General features: G+C 42.3%; 1 protein-coding gene across 1 annotated transcript in view; it reads right to left on the bottom strand.

Moving 5' to 3' along the window:
• Positions 1–17348, bottom strand: part of AHNAK (AHNAK nucleoprotein) — a 54540-nt gene that overhangs the window by 17288 nt on the left and 19904 nt on the right. The window contains exons 2-4 of the mRNA XM_073658478.1: positions 11428–11505; positions 6348–6498; positions 282–469 (exon numbers count right to left, since the gene is read on the bottom strand). Coding sequence (XP_073514579.1) covers positions 282–469; positions 6348–6498 — 339 coding nt within the window. The 5' untranslated portion in view covers positions 11428–11505. The remainder of the gene's footprint in view (positions 1–281; positions 470–6347; positions 6499–11427; positions 11506–17348) is intronic.

The following is a 17348-nucleotide window of genomic DNA, read 5'->3' as shown; positions in this document are numbered from 1 at the left end:
AGCTTAAGTAAATTTGTGTACTAGGGTCAGGTTATTTTTGCATGTAGCTAAACAGTGGAGCCCAATTTGAATGGTGGGCCACCGCTCCCCCTTTTGACACTGTAGTCATAGGTACTGCATATTTGGAATATTTAATTCTGATTTTGGTCTTTTATAATAAAGGCAAGGTTTAAGGCTCCTTATTTTAATTGTTTTTCAAGGAACTGTGCTTTTATTAAAAAAAAAATACAAGAACAAAAACCACAAACACATTTTCTTCCCAATATTCAGAGATCACTTACCAGAACAACATCAGGACTTTTCAGGCTGAAGACATCATGCGAGTAGGTCACACCAGGCAGAGGGGATCGGTCCCCTTTTCTCTGTAGTTTGAGGCCCACAGTGTGTTGCCCTACGTTAGCCAGAAGCTTTTCAATATCTTCTGATGACATGTTGTCAAAGTAGACAGTCGCACCTACAATCTGATCACCTAAACATAAATGCAACATATTAATTACACAGAAGGAATTTTCTTCCAAGTGACCTTTTATAAGTTTTTAGGCAAAGCTGGGGTATGTGCACAGGGTTTGAGCATTTTTTATCTAAAAGTGTCTCTGCTCCAGAAAATGCTTTTCTATGTTGTAAAGCCATAAAGCAATTTTGATGGCCATATACCCAGTCTTTTCAGCACTTTTTCCTGCTGAAAGGTTTGAAAAATGAGTGGCGGGAAATTTTTTTTTTTTTTTTTTTTTTAAGTATCTTCTAAAAAAATGCTCTAAGAAAGGCACTGTCCAATCAAAAGACTTCAAAATAAACTTTTTTTTTTTTTTTTTTTAGGACTTCAAAAACAAGTTTTCTAGTGGAAACCGCTTCTGGAAACAAACTTCCAAAAGCTCCTCAAAGCATAGAGTGTTTACTGAAGTGGTTTCCACTAGAAAACAGTTTTTGACCAACTTTTTTTACATTTTTTTTCAATAATAATAATAATAATTTGTTCAGATAGATTTTGTGCTGTGTTTTGGAGACAAAACCCAACAACTTTCCAAATCAAATCTTGTGGTTTTTGAACTTTTTTTTTTTTAATGGAACCTATCATGTTATTTGTATAAGTTAAACTGTCCCCAGGTTGTTGTTGTTAGTGATGCAATGTGCATCACTTAGATGCTTTTTCCATGATAATCACTGCTATAGTAATTTGCCAAAAGCACTTTATATACTTATAACTTACTTGCTCATTCAGTCATAGGGCTGTTCTTTGCGCGGGGGAGCGACACGGCCCACGCGCGGGGGAGCGACACGGCCCACGCGCGGGGGAGCGACACGGCCCACGCGCGGGGGAGCGACACGGCCCACGCGCGGGGGAGCGACACGGCCCACGCGCGGGGGAGCGACACGGCCCACGCGCGGGGGAGCGACACGGCCCACGCGCGGGGGAGCGACACGGCCCACGCGCGGGGGAGCGACACGGCCCACGCGCGGGGGAGCGACACGGCCCACGCGCGGGGGAGCGACACGGCCCACGCGCGGGGGAGCGACACGGCCCACGCGCGGGGGAGCGACACGGCCCACGCGCAAGTGCAGATCACTACCTTACACAATGCCTGCCACTGCACAATGTCACAAACACCCTAATCAAGCTGAAAAGTTCACAAGCGCAGAATTACAATTCAAATTGAGTGGGCAGTAACCAGCATGACTAAATACAGTAAAGAACACCCCTGACTGAATGAGCAAGTAAGTTATAAGTATATAAAGTGCTTTTGGCAAATTACTATAGCAGTGATTATCATGGAAAAAAGCATCTAAGTGATGCACATTGCATCACTAACAACAACAACCTGGGGACAGTTTAACTGATACAAATGACATGACAGGTTGCATTTAAAGTTATTGACAAAAAAAACTCAAATGCAAATACACACTATGCATTCTAAAAGGTATGTTCACAATCTTTTCGCTGAGGTTTTTGGAGAAAAAAAACACTTTTTTTTTTAAGAGTTTTAAATTTCTGAGGAGGATTTGGAGAGTTTTCGCTTTGTTGGGGGGAGGGGGGGCACATCATACTGTACAGAGGACCATGGGGAGGGTATGCGCATTGTACTGTACAGAGGACCATGGGGGGGGGTGCGCATTGTATTGTACAGAGGACCATGAGAGGGGGGTGCGCATTGTACTGTACAGAGGACCATGGGGGGGTTGCTTTTTATTGTATGGAAGATTATGGGGGGCACATTATACTATGTGGAAGATTATGGGAGGCAGTATGTGGGGGGGGGCATTATACTGTATGCAAGCAATTATACAGTGTGAAACTTTGTTTGCAGGGCTGTGTGAGGGCCATTATGCTCTTTGGAGGGCTAGTGTATGGTCATTATACTGTATGTAGGCCCATTATACTGTATGGAGGGCTGTGTGGGGGTCACAGTTGGGGGAATCACACTGTATTGGGGTCCCCATACTTTGCCTTGAGAGTTGAGGTGGGGTACAGTAGGGTCATTATACTGTGCATGTGTGGCACCCCAGGGGTCTGGTTTCCACAGTAACAGCAATGTTATGTCTGAGAGCAGGTGGGAGGTCTCTTGGTCAGGGATCCTATGCATGCCACACCTCCTGCCCAGTCCTGGGAGGGGAAGAACTTCCCCTATATAAACCTAGGGCTGAGGCAGGGTTAGTGTAGAGAAGAAGTAGAGACAGAGAAGAGAAGCAGATATAGGAAAGGAACATCAGGAGCTCTGTGGGAGCAGTGCTATAAAGAGTCAGGGGCTGGCAGCTGCAGAGCTCGCCCTGACTGGGAAGCTATCACCGGACCCGGAGTCCGAGGCTGTGGGGACTAATCTTTACCCAGCAGCAGAAACCGCCCGGCAGGGGATTTCAGGTCCTCTGGCCAAGAAACCCGAAGGCACGGTCACACGCGTGGGACCAGCACCGCCGTCGTGGAGCGGACGCCACTAGAAGGCCCCGAGTCACCGGCCATACGGGTGAGCACCACACGGTACACTCAGGGACGTGGGCTACTTATACCCGCCTCTAGCAAGGTAGCCAGAAGAGTACAGTCAGTTTGGGAGGCCTACAACTCCGCCTGGCCAGGGGAGATCCCATCTGCTCAAGGACTGACCAGGCCCCGATCGCTAGCCAGTACTCCGGGAGGGTCTATCTTTATCACCAGTAAAGACCCTGAACTACACCGCATCGTCTCTGAGTGATTCCTGCTCCCCCATCATCCACGTCGGCTGCCCTGAGGCCATACCCCTCCCGTTGGGGGTGATACTATCACGCTGCACAATCCTACCACCGGCCTCAGCGGTCTGCCCTGCAGCGGCAGCTCCTTCGCTGCATTCAACGGGTGGCGTAGTCGTCCAACACCTACCGCTAATACAACGCCACTTAGTCTGACTCCCTGGGCACGGACCGGGTCACCGCCACGAGACTACAACCCTCAACAGATCCGGCTCCGGGTAAGCTCCTGCATGCGCAACGCTGTGCGACACAGGTCCAGGGGTGCGTCACATGTATCATATGCATGGGGGAATCATACTGTGTTTGGGGGGCACTTTTGTTGCCATCATGGCAACAAAAGAGGAATCTGGGACTTCAGCAGGAGGAAAATTACTATGTAAAGGCCAGAAAGTTGTGAGATCTGCTCTTCTGTGACCCCGACAATTATTATTATTATTTTTTTGCGGGGGGGCAATTAGAACTTCTGCTACGGGGCCCCATGATTTCTAAGTACGCCCCTGATATATACACCGCAATGTCAGAAAGAATTGCTGTGCATGTATGCCATCTTTTTTTGCGAACCCGCGGCAAAAGACACCCAAAAGGAGTAGAGGACAGTCAAACACAACACTTCCAGAAAGTCTATGCAGGTGAGCCGGCATCCAAGAAGACATCATGTGCACATATCCTTAGTATTTGAGTATGAGACTTAACAGTTAAAAGTGCTTTTTTCTCACAGTATCACATTTGTGATTTGTTTCCCTCAACATATGCAATAATTATATCATAAAAGGAAACGTATAAAAAGGAATGACTTAGGCTGAGTTCACACGATGCGTTTTTCATGCGTTTCCGCGGCGTTTTTGCAGTTGCGTAAACGCCGCAGAAACGCATGAAAAACACATGGTAGAAGGGCAGCAATGTTCCCCAATTGAAATCCGCATGTGCTGTGCCCATGATGCGGATTTTTCCGCAGCGTAAACGCTGCGGTCAAAAATCCGCAGCATGTCAATTAATTTTGCGGAAACGTTGCTCTTTTGCCGCCATTGACTTGCATTAGACCGCATGGAATCCGCATCACTGTATATGTTGATGCGCTTTTCATGCGGTCTAATGTGCGGATGGTACCCGGGTGTGGATGAGAGGACTCTCATCCAGACCCAGGTACCATTAAAAAAAAAAAAGAATAAAATAAAAAATATATATATATTCTCACCTTCTGACGGCCCACGCAGCACTCCTGCTTGGTTCGCGGCACTTCGCGGTTGAATGAAGAAGGACCTTCGCTGACGTCAGAGTCATGTGACGGGTCACGTGACGCTGACGTCGGAAGGTCCTAAAGTCTTCACTGCCGGCAGCCGGGACCGAGCGAAGCCGGACACCGGGGGCCATCAGAGGGTAAAGTATATATTTCTTTTTTCTTTTTTGACATTCACACACTATATAAATCCATGCCGGTTGCATGGATTTATATAGTGTGAAGTTGACAAGCACTTTCCAAGTGATGCTAAAATCGCTTGGGAAGCGCTTGTCAACCTGCATGCGGAAATGAAAGTGAAGACCGCTTCATTTCCGCATGTCCCTGGCAGGAAACCGCATGTACAATCTGCATGCGTTTTTTCCTGCCAGAGAGATGCAGAAACGCTCAGGAAAAAATCCTGAGCATTTCTGCATCGTGTGCACATACCCTTATTCTCCCTCTCAGTTTTGAATCCAGTCCCAGATTTGACAAAAAAATACACATTCAAAAACTGTGCCAAAAATGGTTCATGGAGCCCAATCCTTTTGCAATCAGGGCTAAAAGACTGCATATTATTAGGCCGTTATAATCACTGACAAATGGCAGAATATTGGCTTCATACTAAAGTCAATGTGCACCAAACACGTGCCTATTCCATGATTAAAACTGAATTTCCATTTGTTTAAAGGGGTATTCGTGTTAAAACAAGAGATCACTTCTGAGAATTACAATATTGGTCAAGATCTGACTTAAGAGAACTCAACCAATCTCCAGAACAGGAGACTCGTGTCTACCGTTTCAAAAGAGATGTTGCCACGCAATTAAAGGAAGCCTGTGAGCACAGAAAAACTACAGGTACTCAGGGCACCCTTGGTGTGACCAAACATTTAGATGCACCTTAAACAGCCACAACTGTGGTTACAATGAAAAATAAAAGTGTGTGGACTTGGTCAACCTATTTGACCAAGTCAGATTTAGGAAAACCTGACCTGGGTTTTTATTTTTGGAGAGATTTGCAGGATGGCAGTGGGGCGGATCTCTCCCTCCACTCCAAGTCTTGGGAGTGGTCCAAGTCCAGGAAACCCATTTAAACTTCCAGTTGAGGTTTGGGTGTGTCCATGTTTGTTTTGCAAGCAGCAGAGAAGGAGACTCTGTTCAGACCCACACAGACCAGTCCTGCACATAGGTCAGAGGAAGAAAAGCCAATGAAGCACCCACGAATTTTACAGCAGCGGATGTATATGGACGTTCCAGCTACGTACCGGAGAATAAAAGTATTGAAAATAAAGACGTTTATGTTGAGCTTTCTTGGGTCACTGTCTAATTATTGCACGGACAAGAAAGCCACTTTATACAGCGAGACAACGACAGACGTAGATGTGAAAACAAGTAGGTGGGAAGGTGCACTTAAAATGTTTGGTCACGCCAAAAATGCACCAAGCGCCTGTGCTTTTTCTGAACAGTCATTCCTTTAAAATTCAAGGAATAGCACTACCATGACTTCATTCAAGTAGGGGACACTTGATCCATGTTTTGGCGATCGGAGTGGAGCTCAGTGGTCAGACCGCCACCAATTTGCTAGTTTACACATATCCTGTGGATAGGTGGTCACTTATACTACCTGTAATAACCCTTTAAATGTCTCATGCACATGGGACAGGTCTAAAACAACCTCCAGGTTGGTGGTCTTAAAATTTACGGGGCCCCCCCTTATTTCTTCATGCCTCCAATCTCATGGGGAGGCAGATCAGCTTTCTTCTATATGAACCATGGTGTTAATATAGCATCCATAGACTCTAATATTAGCAAAATGGCAAATGGGTAGCCAGGAGGTGCGGTGTTTAATGTGACGAGGAGGGGTAAATATCTATTATATATGGCAATGAAATATAAAAGCCTAGGAGGCACTCACCTTCTCGAACAACTCCTGTCTTGGCAGCTGGCGAATTCTGTACGAGCTGTTTAACGAAAACTCCTCCTTCATTTTGGTCAAGGGTGAGACCCATAGTCCCACTTCCTTGCCAGTTGGGAAGCAAAAGTTCCCTGGTATCCTCCTCCTCCATCTAAAAAAAATAAGTAATATAGTTCACTATTAAAATACAGTTATATGAAAAAGTTTGGGCACCCCTATTAATCTTAATGTTTTATAAAAATTGGTGTTTTTGCAACAGCTATTTCAGTTTGATATATATAATAACTGTTGGACACAGTAATGTTTCTGTCTTGAAATGAGGTTTATTGTACTAACAGAAAATGTGCAATCTGCATTCAAACAAAATTTGACAGGTGCATAAGTATGGGCACCCTTATCATTTTCTTGTTTTAAATACTCCTACCTACTTTTTACAGACTTACTAAAGCACTTTTTTTGGTTTTGTAACCTCATTGAGCTTTGAACTTCATAGCCAGGTGTATGCTATCATGAGAAAAGCTACTTAAAGTGGCCACTTGCAAGTTGTTCTCCTGTTTGAATCTCCTCTGAAGAGTGGCATCATGGGCTCCTCAAAACAACTGTCAAATGATCTGAAAACAAAGATTATTCAACATAGTTGTTCAGGGGAAGGATACAAAAAGCTGTCTCAGAGATTTAACCTGTCAGTTTCCACTGTGAGGAACATAGTAAGGAAATGGAAGAACACAGGGACAGTTCTTGTTAAGGCCAGAAGTGGCAGGCCAAGAAAAACATCAGAAAGGCAGAGCAGAAGAATGGTAAGATCAGTCAAGGACAATCCTCAGACCACCTCCAGAGAGCTGCAGCATCAACTTGCTGCAGATGGTGTCACTGTGCATCGGTCAACTATACAAATGCACTTTGCACAAGGAGAAGCTGTATGGGAGAGTGATGCGAAAGAAGCCGTTTCTGCAAGCACGCCACAAACAGTCGGCTGAGGTATGCAAAAGCACATTTGGAGAAGCTAATTTCTTTTTGGAAGAAGGTCCTGTGGACTGATGAAATCAAGATTGAGTTGTTTGGTCATACAAAAAGGCGTTATGCATGGCGGCAAAAAAACACAGCATTCCAAGAAAAACACTTGCTACCCACAGTAAAATTTGGTGGAGGTTCCATCATGCTTTGGGGCTGTGAAGCCAATGCCGGCACCGGGAATCTTGTTAAAGTTGAGGGACACATGGATTCCACTCAGTATCAGCAGATTCTTGACAATAATGTTCAAGAATCAGTGATAAAGTTGAAGTTACGCAGGGGATGGATCTTTCAGCAAGACAATGATCCAAAACACCGCTCCAAATCTACTCAGGCATTCATGCAGAGGAACAATTACAATGTTCTGGAATGGCCATCCCAGTCCCCAGACCTGAATATCATTGAACATCTGTGGGATCATTTGAAGAGGGCTGTCCATGCTCGGCGACCATCAAACTTAACTGAACTGGAATTGTTTTGTAAAGAGGAATGGTCAAAAATACCTTCATCCAGGATCCAGGAACTCATTAAAAGCTACAGGAAGCGACTAGAGGCTGTTATTTTTGCAAAAGGAGGATCTACTAAATATTAATGTCACTTTTCTGGTGAGGTGACCATACTTATGCACCTGTCAAATTTAGTTTGAATGCAGATTGCACATTTTCTGTTAGTACAATAAACCTCATTTCAAGGCAGAAACATTACTGTGTCCAACAGTTATTACATATATCAAACTGAAATAGCTGTTGCAAAAACACCAATTTTTTTAAAACATTAAGCTTAAGATTAATAGGGGTGCCCAAACTTTTTCATACAACCGTAAGTCATCTTACTGCCAGTTAAAGAAAAATACATTCTCCCCCCCCCCCCCCCCCCCAAGCACTAGGGTTCACTTAACTCAACCTCGACTTGTTTGGTCATAGGCTAAGGAGAACCTTGTGTCTAATCTATGTTCACACGCAACGGTTATTTCTGCATCCAAAACCTGCTTGCTTGGCGGTAAAACTAAAAAAAATAAAAAAATATGCAGGTTTTGCAGCTTTTTTTTTTTTCGCTGTGGATATATGTGTGATTTCTCTATAGTACATTGCTTTCTATGGGTGAAAAAATGCGGCAAAAGCGCTGAAAGAATAGACAAGCTTAAGGTTTTTGTTTCACATGTATTCATTAAAAATGACGATTTTTTTTCACATATATTGATCTTTATTATAAAGCAATGAGTAATCTTGCAATTTTCACAATAGCAACTTGGACTTTTTTTTTTTTTTAGACTTGTACTTATGTCCTCTTCAGGAAGAGTTTTCAGCAGGCTCATTATCATTGGAGGCAGGATTACAATGACAGTTAACACCTCTATAGATAACTAATAACCTAGGATCCACCAATGACAATAGGTGATGTCACAGCTCACCTCCTCCCCTCCCTTCACAGTGACATTTGCACAAGCTCATTGGATGCTTCAATACAAACTTTTGGTTCCGAGTCAGTCTATTGCTGCTAATGTACATGTGCATTTCATGAAACACAAAGTAAGAGCCTAAAAAAAAATCCCCAGTTGCCAGTGTGAAGATTGCAAGATTTTTACATTTTAACACAAAATTGTCATATGGGAAAAATACACATTGCCTTATTTTATTAAATGCATGTAAAAAAAAACCTAATAGCAGCTCATTTTCTGATAGCTTCCCTTTAAGTTATGTTCACCATAAAACCTCTCAATTTTTTCATCATGTATAACAAGTTAAGACTCAAAGTATCCAAAACTTCTAACACTTACTACTGCACCGCTATAATAACCACTATCTAGGTTTCTAAAGAAAAAAAAAAAAAAATTATAAAAATATATAATTAGATTCTCTCGCCCCTCTCTAAACTGGTTGTAAAGAAGAATATTTTTGCAGCTGTTTCCGTTTGTCAGAGAGGTCCAATAGAAAAACAATTACTGTACCTTTAAAAAAAAAAAAAAAAAGGCAGTACTCTATTCTACCAGCAGGGGGTGTGCTATGAGCATATATACCGCATGCTGATGAGCACATTTCGCGACTCATATACAAACTATTGAAGATCTAAAATGGAGGCTCGGCATCTGAGTCATACATACGAGTATGAAGCTAGGACTGTTGGTAAAGTTTTATAAAACTTCTTAAAATGTATGCCATTGTTAGGCAAGACGCTTACCCCTGCTTAACAGGCGAATGTTAGATTCATTACAAGTTTTCATTTTTATTTCATAAATCAATAGTACACATGAGAATAAGAAACTTTGCAATATATCTTATCAGAAAAATCTACTTCTTTCTCTCCAGGACTGATTATTCATGCTAAATTCATAGATAAAATATGCTAAAATCTGTCTTCAGCCGATTTAAATTTACTTTAAAGTAACTGTTGATTCAGGAAAACTTGCAACAGAATGTACGCGTCGGACTCTAGCATCTCCTCCCCCTCTCTATAGAACTTTATGAGCACCAACTGTCATCTCCTATCTCAGTAATGGGAAAAAAAAATCTGTATTCACTGAAGACCTATTTTACTCATGAATTGAATGTAGTGACGGACAGTCTGCTCTCCTCATCTACACATCTCATACGGGTAACACCCCCCCTTGTTTTATTTATTTAGGTCTGCTAGTCTGCAGTCACTCTAGACTTATAAATGCTCACGTCGTGCACCCTGCTCGCTGTTAGGATTCTCTGGTGGCGGCACTGGAAATGGACAGTCATGTGACAGCCAATATGCGATATGCCAGAATCCTACTAGTCTGTTTCCGGTCTCATTCAATACACTTGCATTGAGAGAGGCCTTGCATGCATATTGCATATTTGCGGTCACATGACCGCCCGTTCACGTTACTGGTACCGGAGAATCCTGACAGTGAGCATTGTGAAGATTCACAAGTCTGCAGTTACATAGCGTGACTGCAGACTTGTACTTTAAGACCGGACAACCCCTTTAAGAGAAGCTCTGGGGGCAGAGTTGGACTTTAATATTGTGAAAAGATATATTCTGATATAGGTGATAAATGTTTCCAATAGGAATACCCATCGCAAGAAACATGTAACAATGTTTAAAGTCAGTCTATCACCACAAAATAACTATTCAAACCAAGCACAGTTGGTGTGGCCGAACAGTTCAGTCCACCTTCCCACCTACTATCTCTGCCATCCTTTGGCTCCTTGTAAAAAGTCAGAGCTGTCAATGAAGAAAGAACGCGAAGATAGATTGGAAACAAGAAAGTGGGAATTTACACCGAGTTGCTGAGCCAAGCCAAGGGTGCACAGAGCTTGGTTTGAACAGTTGTTTTTTGCAGATAGACTGCTTTTAAATAAAGAAAATATATAAATTTCTAAAGAACAACAAATTTCCTTTTTATACAGGAAGCAGCTTGCAATAAGCTACTATTTACAAATTACCCTTATTTCAGTCTTTATATTCTTGTGAATTTAATGTCCCAGGAGATTTAGGGCGCGCCCAAATGCCCTGGTTTAAAAAAAAAAAAAACACACACAAATACCGCATCTGTAAATGCAGATATGCCATAGATTGCTGCAGCAATTCTTCCAGGTGCGTTTTTTTTTAATTACAACTTATTAAAACTGGGAAAAGAAGAAGAGGAGTTGTCTATAAACAGCCAATCAGATTCCCTTAAAAGGGATTGTCCAGTCTAAAACTACAAGTCTGTGTGACTGCAGACATGTGAATCCTCACTTTGCACTCACTGTGCGATATGCATATCCCCGGCCACATTCCGACTAGACGCAAGTGTATTAAGTGACTCCGGAAACAGTCTAGTCAGAATGTGACCGGGGGTATGCATACTTGCAGTCACATGACCACCGGTACCAGAGAATCCTGACAGTGTGGGCAATGTGAGGATTCACAAGTCTGCAGTCACAGAGTTTTAAACTGGACAATCCCTTTAAATTACTTTTTAGAAATTGTATGTAGCAATCTGATGGATGGCTCCATCGTTAAAAAACTTTCCCCAGTACAAAATGAGGCATTGGGCTGCAATAGTTGGTTATAACAATATTAGATTATGTTCCAGTAAAGGAGGAGGACGACTTACCTTGATATTTTGAGTCGGTTACCTTCTACTAGACCTTGCTGGCTCTGTCTGCACGGTTGTTTGCATGAGGACTTCAGGCTGTTGGGACAGAAAGAAAAGAAAAAAAAACTGCATTAAAAACACCATAAGATATTCTTCCCCATTATAAAAATATAGGTTTTGGGAATATGCATGTATATTAGATACAGACAGGGCAGGGTGCGGAGTATTATAAAAACGAGGATATCCATAAAAGCCATGTGACGTTAAACAAACCTCCTTGTGTAAATATTGTATAATGAGTCCACGATAGTCCCCTCTCCAATGATTCTGGCCATATATAAACAGACCATAGGTCCCAAATTAACTAGACACTGGGGCTCTGTATAAAGCCAGGCTGGGTCCACCCTCTTCTACCCCCAGCACTAATGGATTAATGCCTGATGTGCACAAGGCTGTCACCAGTTCAACAAGTAAAGAGAAGAAAAAGGTTTAAAGTTTGTTTAGGAAACAATGTATCTCATTCTCACCATTGAAATCAAAAGGCACCTGCTTTCATGGGATGGAGCGATACCGATACTAATAGACAAGTACACGTTACAATCTAGGTATCGAGCACATTTTTTGAGCGGGGGTCTTTTGAAGCTTGTTTGTTCCAAGAGACGCATAAAATTAGCAAAATTAGCACAAAAGGCAGCTGAAAGAATATTCATTTCTATTGTAAAACCACTCTGCTGCTCATATGTTCAATGTTTTAAAAGAGTTTTTCTTCCACTTTAGGTTTTTTAGAAGTCCCTGTGGCAGAAAGTGCACGTCACCTCTTAGAAGAAACTCCAGATACAAAAGGTTTTAAACTAGGCTGCAAAAACGTATCAGGGAAAAAAAAAAAACCTTCAAAAAGGCAAAAAAGAACTCCAAAAATTTGCCAAAGAAGGAGAAAACTTAGTTTGTGACTGCTTCAAAAATGTGGTGCACATACTGTCAGAGGGTGTTCACACTGAGCTTTTGGAGTAGAAGCGCTCCAAAAAAAAAAAAAAAAAAGACAAGTTTTGATTAGAGAGGTTTTGCTCTGAAAACTCAGCAAAAAAACTCACACCCTATAGGTGCCTATAAAAACTTTAATGCTTGTTTGGAGAACCCCATACTTAAGCCTGATTGGTTTGGACAAGGGTTCATGTTTTTTAATGGGGAGAAGGGAGGAAGCCGCCGCCAAACACCTCTGGAGGTGGCTTATTTCTCATGAGAAGAAAAGGATGTGCAGTTGAAATTCAATATGCCCGATCCTTCTTTTCTTCGCCCAACATCTGCTAAGGGAGAGTCAAGTGGCCCCCATACATAATAGAGGGTTGGCCGTTCCAGCCAAGATAGATTCAATGTGTATGGGACCTTAGGACTCTGAAGCCGGCCAAACACATGATATAGTTGTTTGGCCAACTATCTCCTGACTCCAGCAGATACACGCCTGAGTGTTCACGTGCTTTCATGAGACAGAGAGAACACTGTCAATCATTTTCACTGAAAACAAAAAAAAGGTGCCTGATAGTCATCTCCCCCGATATTATCTTCTGGGGATAGAGACAGAAGGTCCTCATACACATCAGATGGTTTCCAGGCTTGTCCGACTTTCATCTAATGCGCAAGTAGGCCTTAAGGCTTGTTGTCAACCAATACTACCCAACTGGTCAGACAGGCCTTCTACTGTATCTTACCTAGACAGCCTGCCAGAAGCCCCATTAGCACTCAATGATGTAAACAGGCTGGAGGCTTTGGGAACCATCACAGATCATTCCAAGTGCTGGAGGCCCCATAAATGCTCAGCACCTGCAAGATTCTGTTAGACCAGGCGAACCAGGAGATCACATTTCTGTTGGCAGCCGGTTTTTGCTTTTTACTAAGATATGGTCAGTGTATACTTGTGAGTCAATATTGTTACGAGATTTCTATCCCTTATCAACTGGATGACATACAACAGCCTTCACTCTTCTCAAAAGGTATCAAAGACCACCACCAGATCATTATGCAAAATAATTTTATTCACATTAGAGACTGGACAACCAAAACTAATGTATATCATTTGGAAAATCTTTAAGATTGTGAGAAGAGCCAAGAACTTCTTCACTGGAATCTAAAGATAGTCATGGTAGAGGAGTAATATGTTGGGACATGGGGCTCCTACAATTGCTACTGGCATCAGGGACACCCAGGAATTAGAAGCTCATTACCTATCCTGTGTGGTTCCAAGAAAACCCCTATATAAATATTCTGTGTATATTTACACACCTTATGCAGTTGTATAGGGCCAACGGCCAGACGAATGCTATGGGGCCTGTGAGCTTGGTGCTACACTCTATTGTATCCATTTATCTGTAGAGCAGGGGCGAGGAATATTTTTTTTTTTCTACAGCCATTTGGATATTTCTATCATCCATCCTTCAGGGGCCGTACAAATTGTGTGCCAACTCCACCCACAAAGAACATCCTGATGCTGGCACTGGTATCAGGACGTAATCTTTCATTGCACGTATCTCAGAGTTCAGTAGTGGATACTGTGCTCGCAGAACAAGAAAAAATTAATGGGCCGGCAAAATATAGCTGCAGTCCCAAGCACTGCCGTCCCCGGGAATCTGCTCGGGGGCTGGATAAAAGGTCATCGAGGGTCGTAAATAAATAAATAAAATTATATATATTTATAAAAAATTATTATATATGGGGTGGACTTACTCACTGAGCCAGCTCCATATCACGTGGGTGCCAGCTGTTTCACACAGCAAACAACCACCTGTAACTACTGTGGTTGTAGCTAGCTTTGAATAGTGGCACCTAGATGGTTAGACAAGGGGGCCCCTACCACCCTCATGGGTCCTCCGCTTCGCGATTAAGATGAACAAATGGGTTGTTTATCTCAGGAGCAAAAAAAAAAGAAGTAATAATGCCATTGTTTACAATAGGACATTTATACCATGTTAAAAAAATATATAAAAATTACAGAGGACCTGCCACCATGTCAAAAATGGCCATTTTTTATATTATTTTATGCTAGCTGCTGCCCTGAGTATTCAGTTTAAGTATTTTTTAATCCGTCGTACGCTTTCAGATATGGAGCTTTTTATTTAGTGCTAATTGTTAATGTTTACAAAGTGGGCGTGGCTCACAGAATCCTCTAGGGCGTGTCTGTACGCTGCTTTGCATAATTACCCTGTGAGCCCCGCCCCCTTAGTACAAATCATAAATATCAACACTAAATAAAAAAGGTCCACATCTCTGGAACAGTATGGCGGATTTTAAAGAAACAAAAACTGGGATACTCAGGGGAGCAGCGAGAATAAAACTGCCCCATTGTGCTAAGAGATGGCAATTCCATTACATGCAAAACTTTTTTTTTTTTTTTTTTTTTTTGCTGTTCCCATCTGTCTTGTACCTATTCACAAGTTTATTTATCCAGATAAAACAAACTTATTATTTTAAAAGAAGAATCACATAATCTGATTTCTGATCAGACATGACTGAGGAGGGGCCGAGACGTGCAGAGACAGAGCAAGGGAAAAATCTGTTTGGCAGAAATTCTACTTTAAAAAAAAATATATATATGGGGTTATTAAAATAAAAAAAAAATATGGAGAAGACTGGGTTTAGAAACAAAGCAAGATTGTTGTGTTCTGAGAACAGAGAGGCTTTGAGGTACAGGAATGCAGGGAGGCCATGCAGAGACATGCAGGGGAGGCTGTAGGATCTAGCAGAGCTGGTTTATCCATGTATAATGCCACATATACCTCTCCAATTACAGAGAGGGAGAGGAGGGAATCTGCCCTCAGTACATGTCTACAACATCTGCAGCTGATAAACTCCCTGCCCCCATAGGCTCTAATGGAAGGAAAATATTTCTCAGATTAGAAATCCCCTTTATATCCCACATTCTTAGAATTATTAATGGCCAACGGTCTTGCAAACCACGCTTCCTTACATGAGATATTTTCTGTAGGATAGTTACCATGGTATTACTTATGGCTTATTCCGACAGTAATGCAATAGTCACAATTTCCATTGAGATTATGCTAATATTCTAAACAGCAGGAAAAGATTATCTTTACATAAAAATAAGATTTTTTTTTCTTCCCACACAAGCAAAATTCTCTGTTTGAATTAAATTGATCGTCTCACTTTAAATCTTCAGGAGCACACCGCTCCTCTGCCCCTCGGCTACCTGATTCCTAGGAGAGTAGTGCGCTCCTGATTGACTATTTGGGCTGGCAGCACGGTCACATTGCTGATCCAAAGACTTTCCATACTGCTGGCAGAGGAAGCTTTGCTTCTGCAGCCTCGGAGGAGCACAAAAACACTGAAGCTGGTCATGGTCACTTTCAGAGAAGCAGATGAAAGTCCTCGCTCCTTGCCAGGAAACCGTTCACCTCTGAGAACAGAGAGCTAAAATTGCAAAGTTATCTGTTTCTGCAATTTGACCAATTTGATAAAAAGTGGAAAAAAATTGGATTCCGTAGAAGAGAAAATTATAGGATTCCAAAATGCCATTCTGGAGCAGTGTGTCCTCTCTCGGTTACTCCTCTAGGAACTCTATGAATAAATTGACAACTTGCAAGGAGGTATGTGTCCTTGCATATTCTATTGAAAAGAATAAAAAGGGGTTAACTGCACTGCTGGTGAAAAAAAACGAATGAAGATTCCAGGAGACAGGATAAATTGCTGTGCGGTTTATCATCAACGCGTTTCGAAGTCATCCAACTCCTTCATCAGGACAAACCACAAATACTTGGTACAGCAATTTATCCTGTCTCCTGGAATCTTCATTTGGTTTTTCCATCAGCAGTGTAGATAACCCATTTTTATCCTTTTCAATTATTTATCCGGTTTTTATCTGTGGGTCTGCACCACCTGACAGGGGCGTAATGATCGTAGTTGCAGAGGTTGCGATCGTGACTGCGCTGGAGGGAGGCGACATATATACCAGGATAGGTGCAGGATGAGCAACATATGTACCAGGCAGGATGGGGAACACACAACAGGATGGGGAACACATGGGGGACATTACTACATATTGGGGCAGGGGGTGGAAATATGCATGTCCTTTTAGGATTTAAAATGCTACAGGGGCTCATACATCTCATCTGACCAACATGCAGAGAGGAAGGAGGGGGTAGGTCCAAATTTTGCAACGAGGCCCATCGAACTCTAGTTACGCCACTGGCAGCTAACACTCTGAGCTACATCAGTCGTTGTGTATCACACAACCTCATCAAGTGAGCGCCCTCTCACACTGCATAAAACCCTATTGTGCTTTTGGTTTCTCCAGACTTTTCTATATCCTTGCATATTTTGACACTGCCAATTCTGATTGGACAATATCAGAATGTGCAGGGACAAAACCTCAACACCCAGTTGGCAATTTATGCAAATGCTTCTAGGAGGAATAACAGAGGAACTGTTCATGATGAATGCAATTTAAAATATTATATATATATATATATATATATATATATACTCTAGACATGCCAGGAGAGATGGCGGATCCTCTTTATAGGATACTGTTTGAGTTGTTTTGTCAATCTTTCCCGGATTGTTTTAATATATATCAAGTTGAGAAAATGGTCATGAACCGCTGCATGGTTATTAAAAAGCCGTACTTATGACTCTGCAAATTTTACTGTGAGAACTGCCGAGCTGAAATGGTTGGCACAATTAGACAACCACAAAAGACCAAGCCGTTCCAAAATAAAGGAGTGTTCTAACGACACTGATGTAGTACATCCTATCACGCCAAATGCCCCAAGGCTGGCGCATCAAGTTTACTGTAGAAACATAGCGCCGGGAGTTCATACACATATGCTGCCGTCCTCAGCTTTGCTAAATGTAGCTATACACTGACCTCCTTTTCATATTGTGGCCTGAAGAAGTCAATTGTGTGGCACCCACGTAAAGACATTGTGCCA

This window comes from Phyllobates terribilis, unplaced genomic scaffold (assembly GCF_046119375.1).
Source record: "Phyllobates terribilis strain yellow unplaced genomic scaffold, ASM4611937v1 Scaffold_13__5_contigs__length_258822181, whole genome shotgun sequence".
In the NCBI taxonomy this organism is placed as follows: Eukaryota; Metazoa; Chordata; class Amphibia; order Anura; family Dendrobatidae; genus Phyllobates; species Phyllobates terribilis.
Note: the sequence above shows the minus strand (reverse complement) of the source record. Positions and strands in the feature narration are given on the sequence as shown.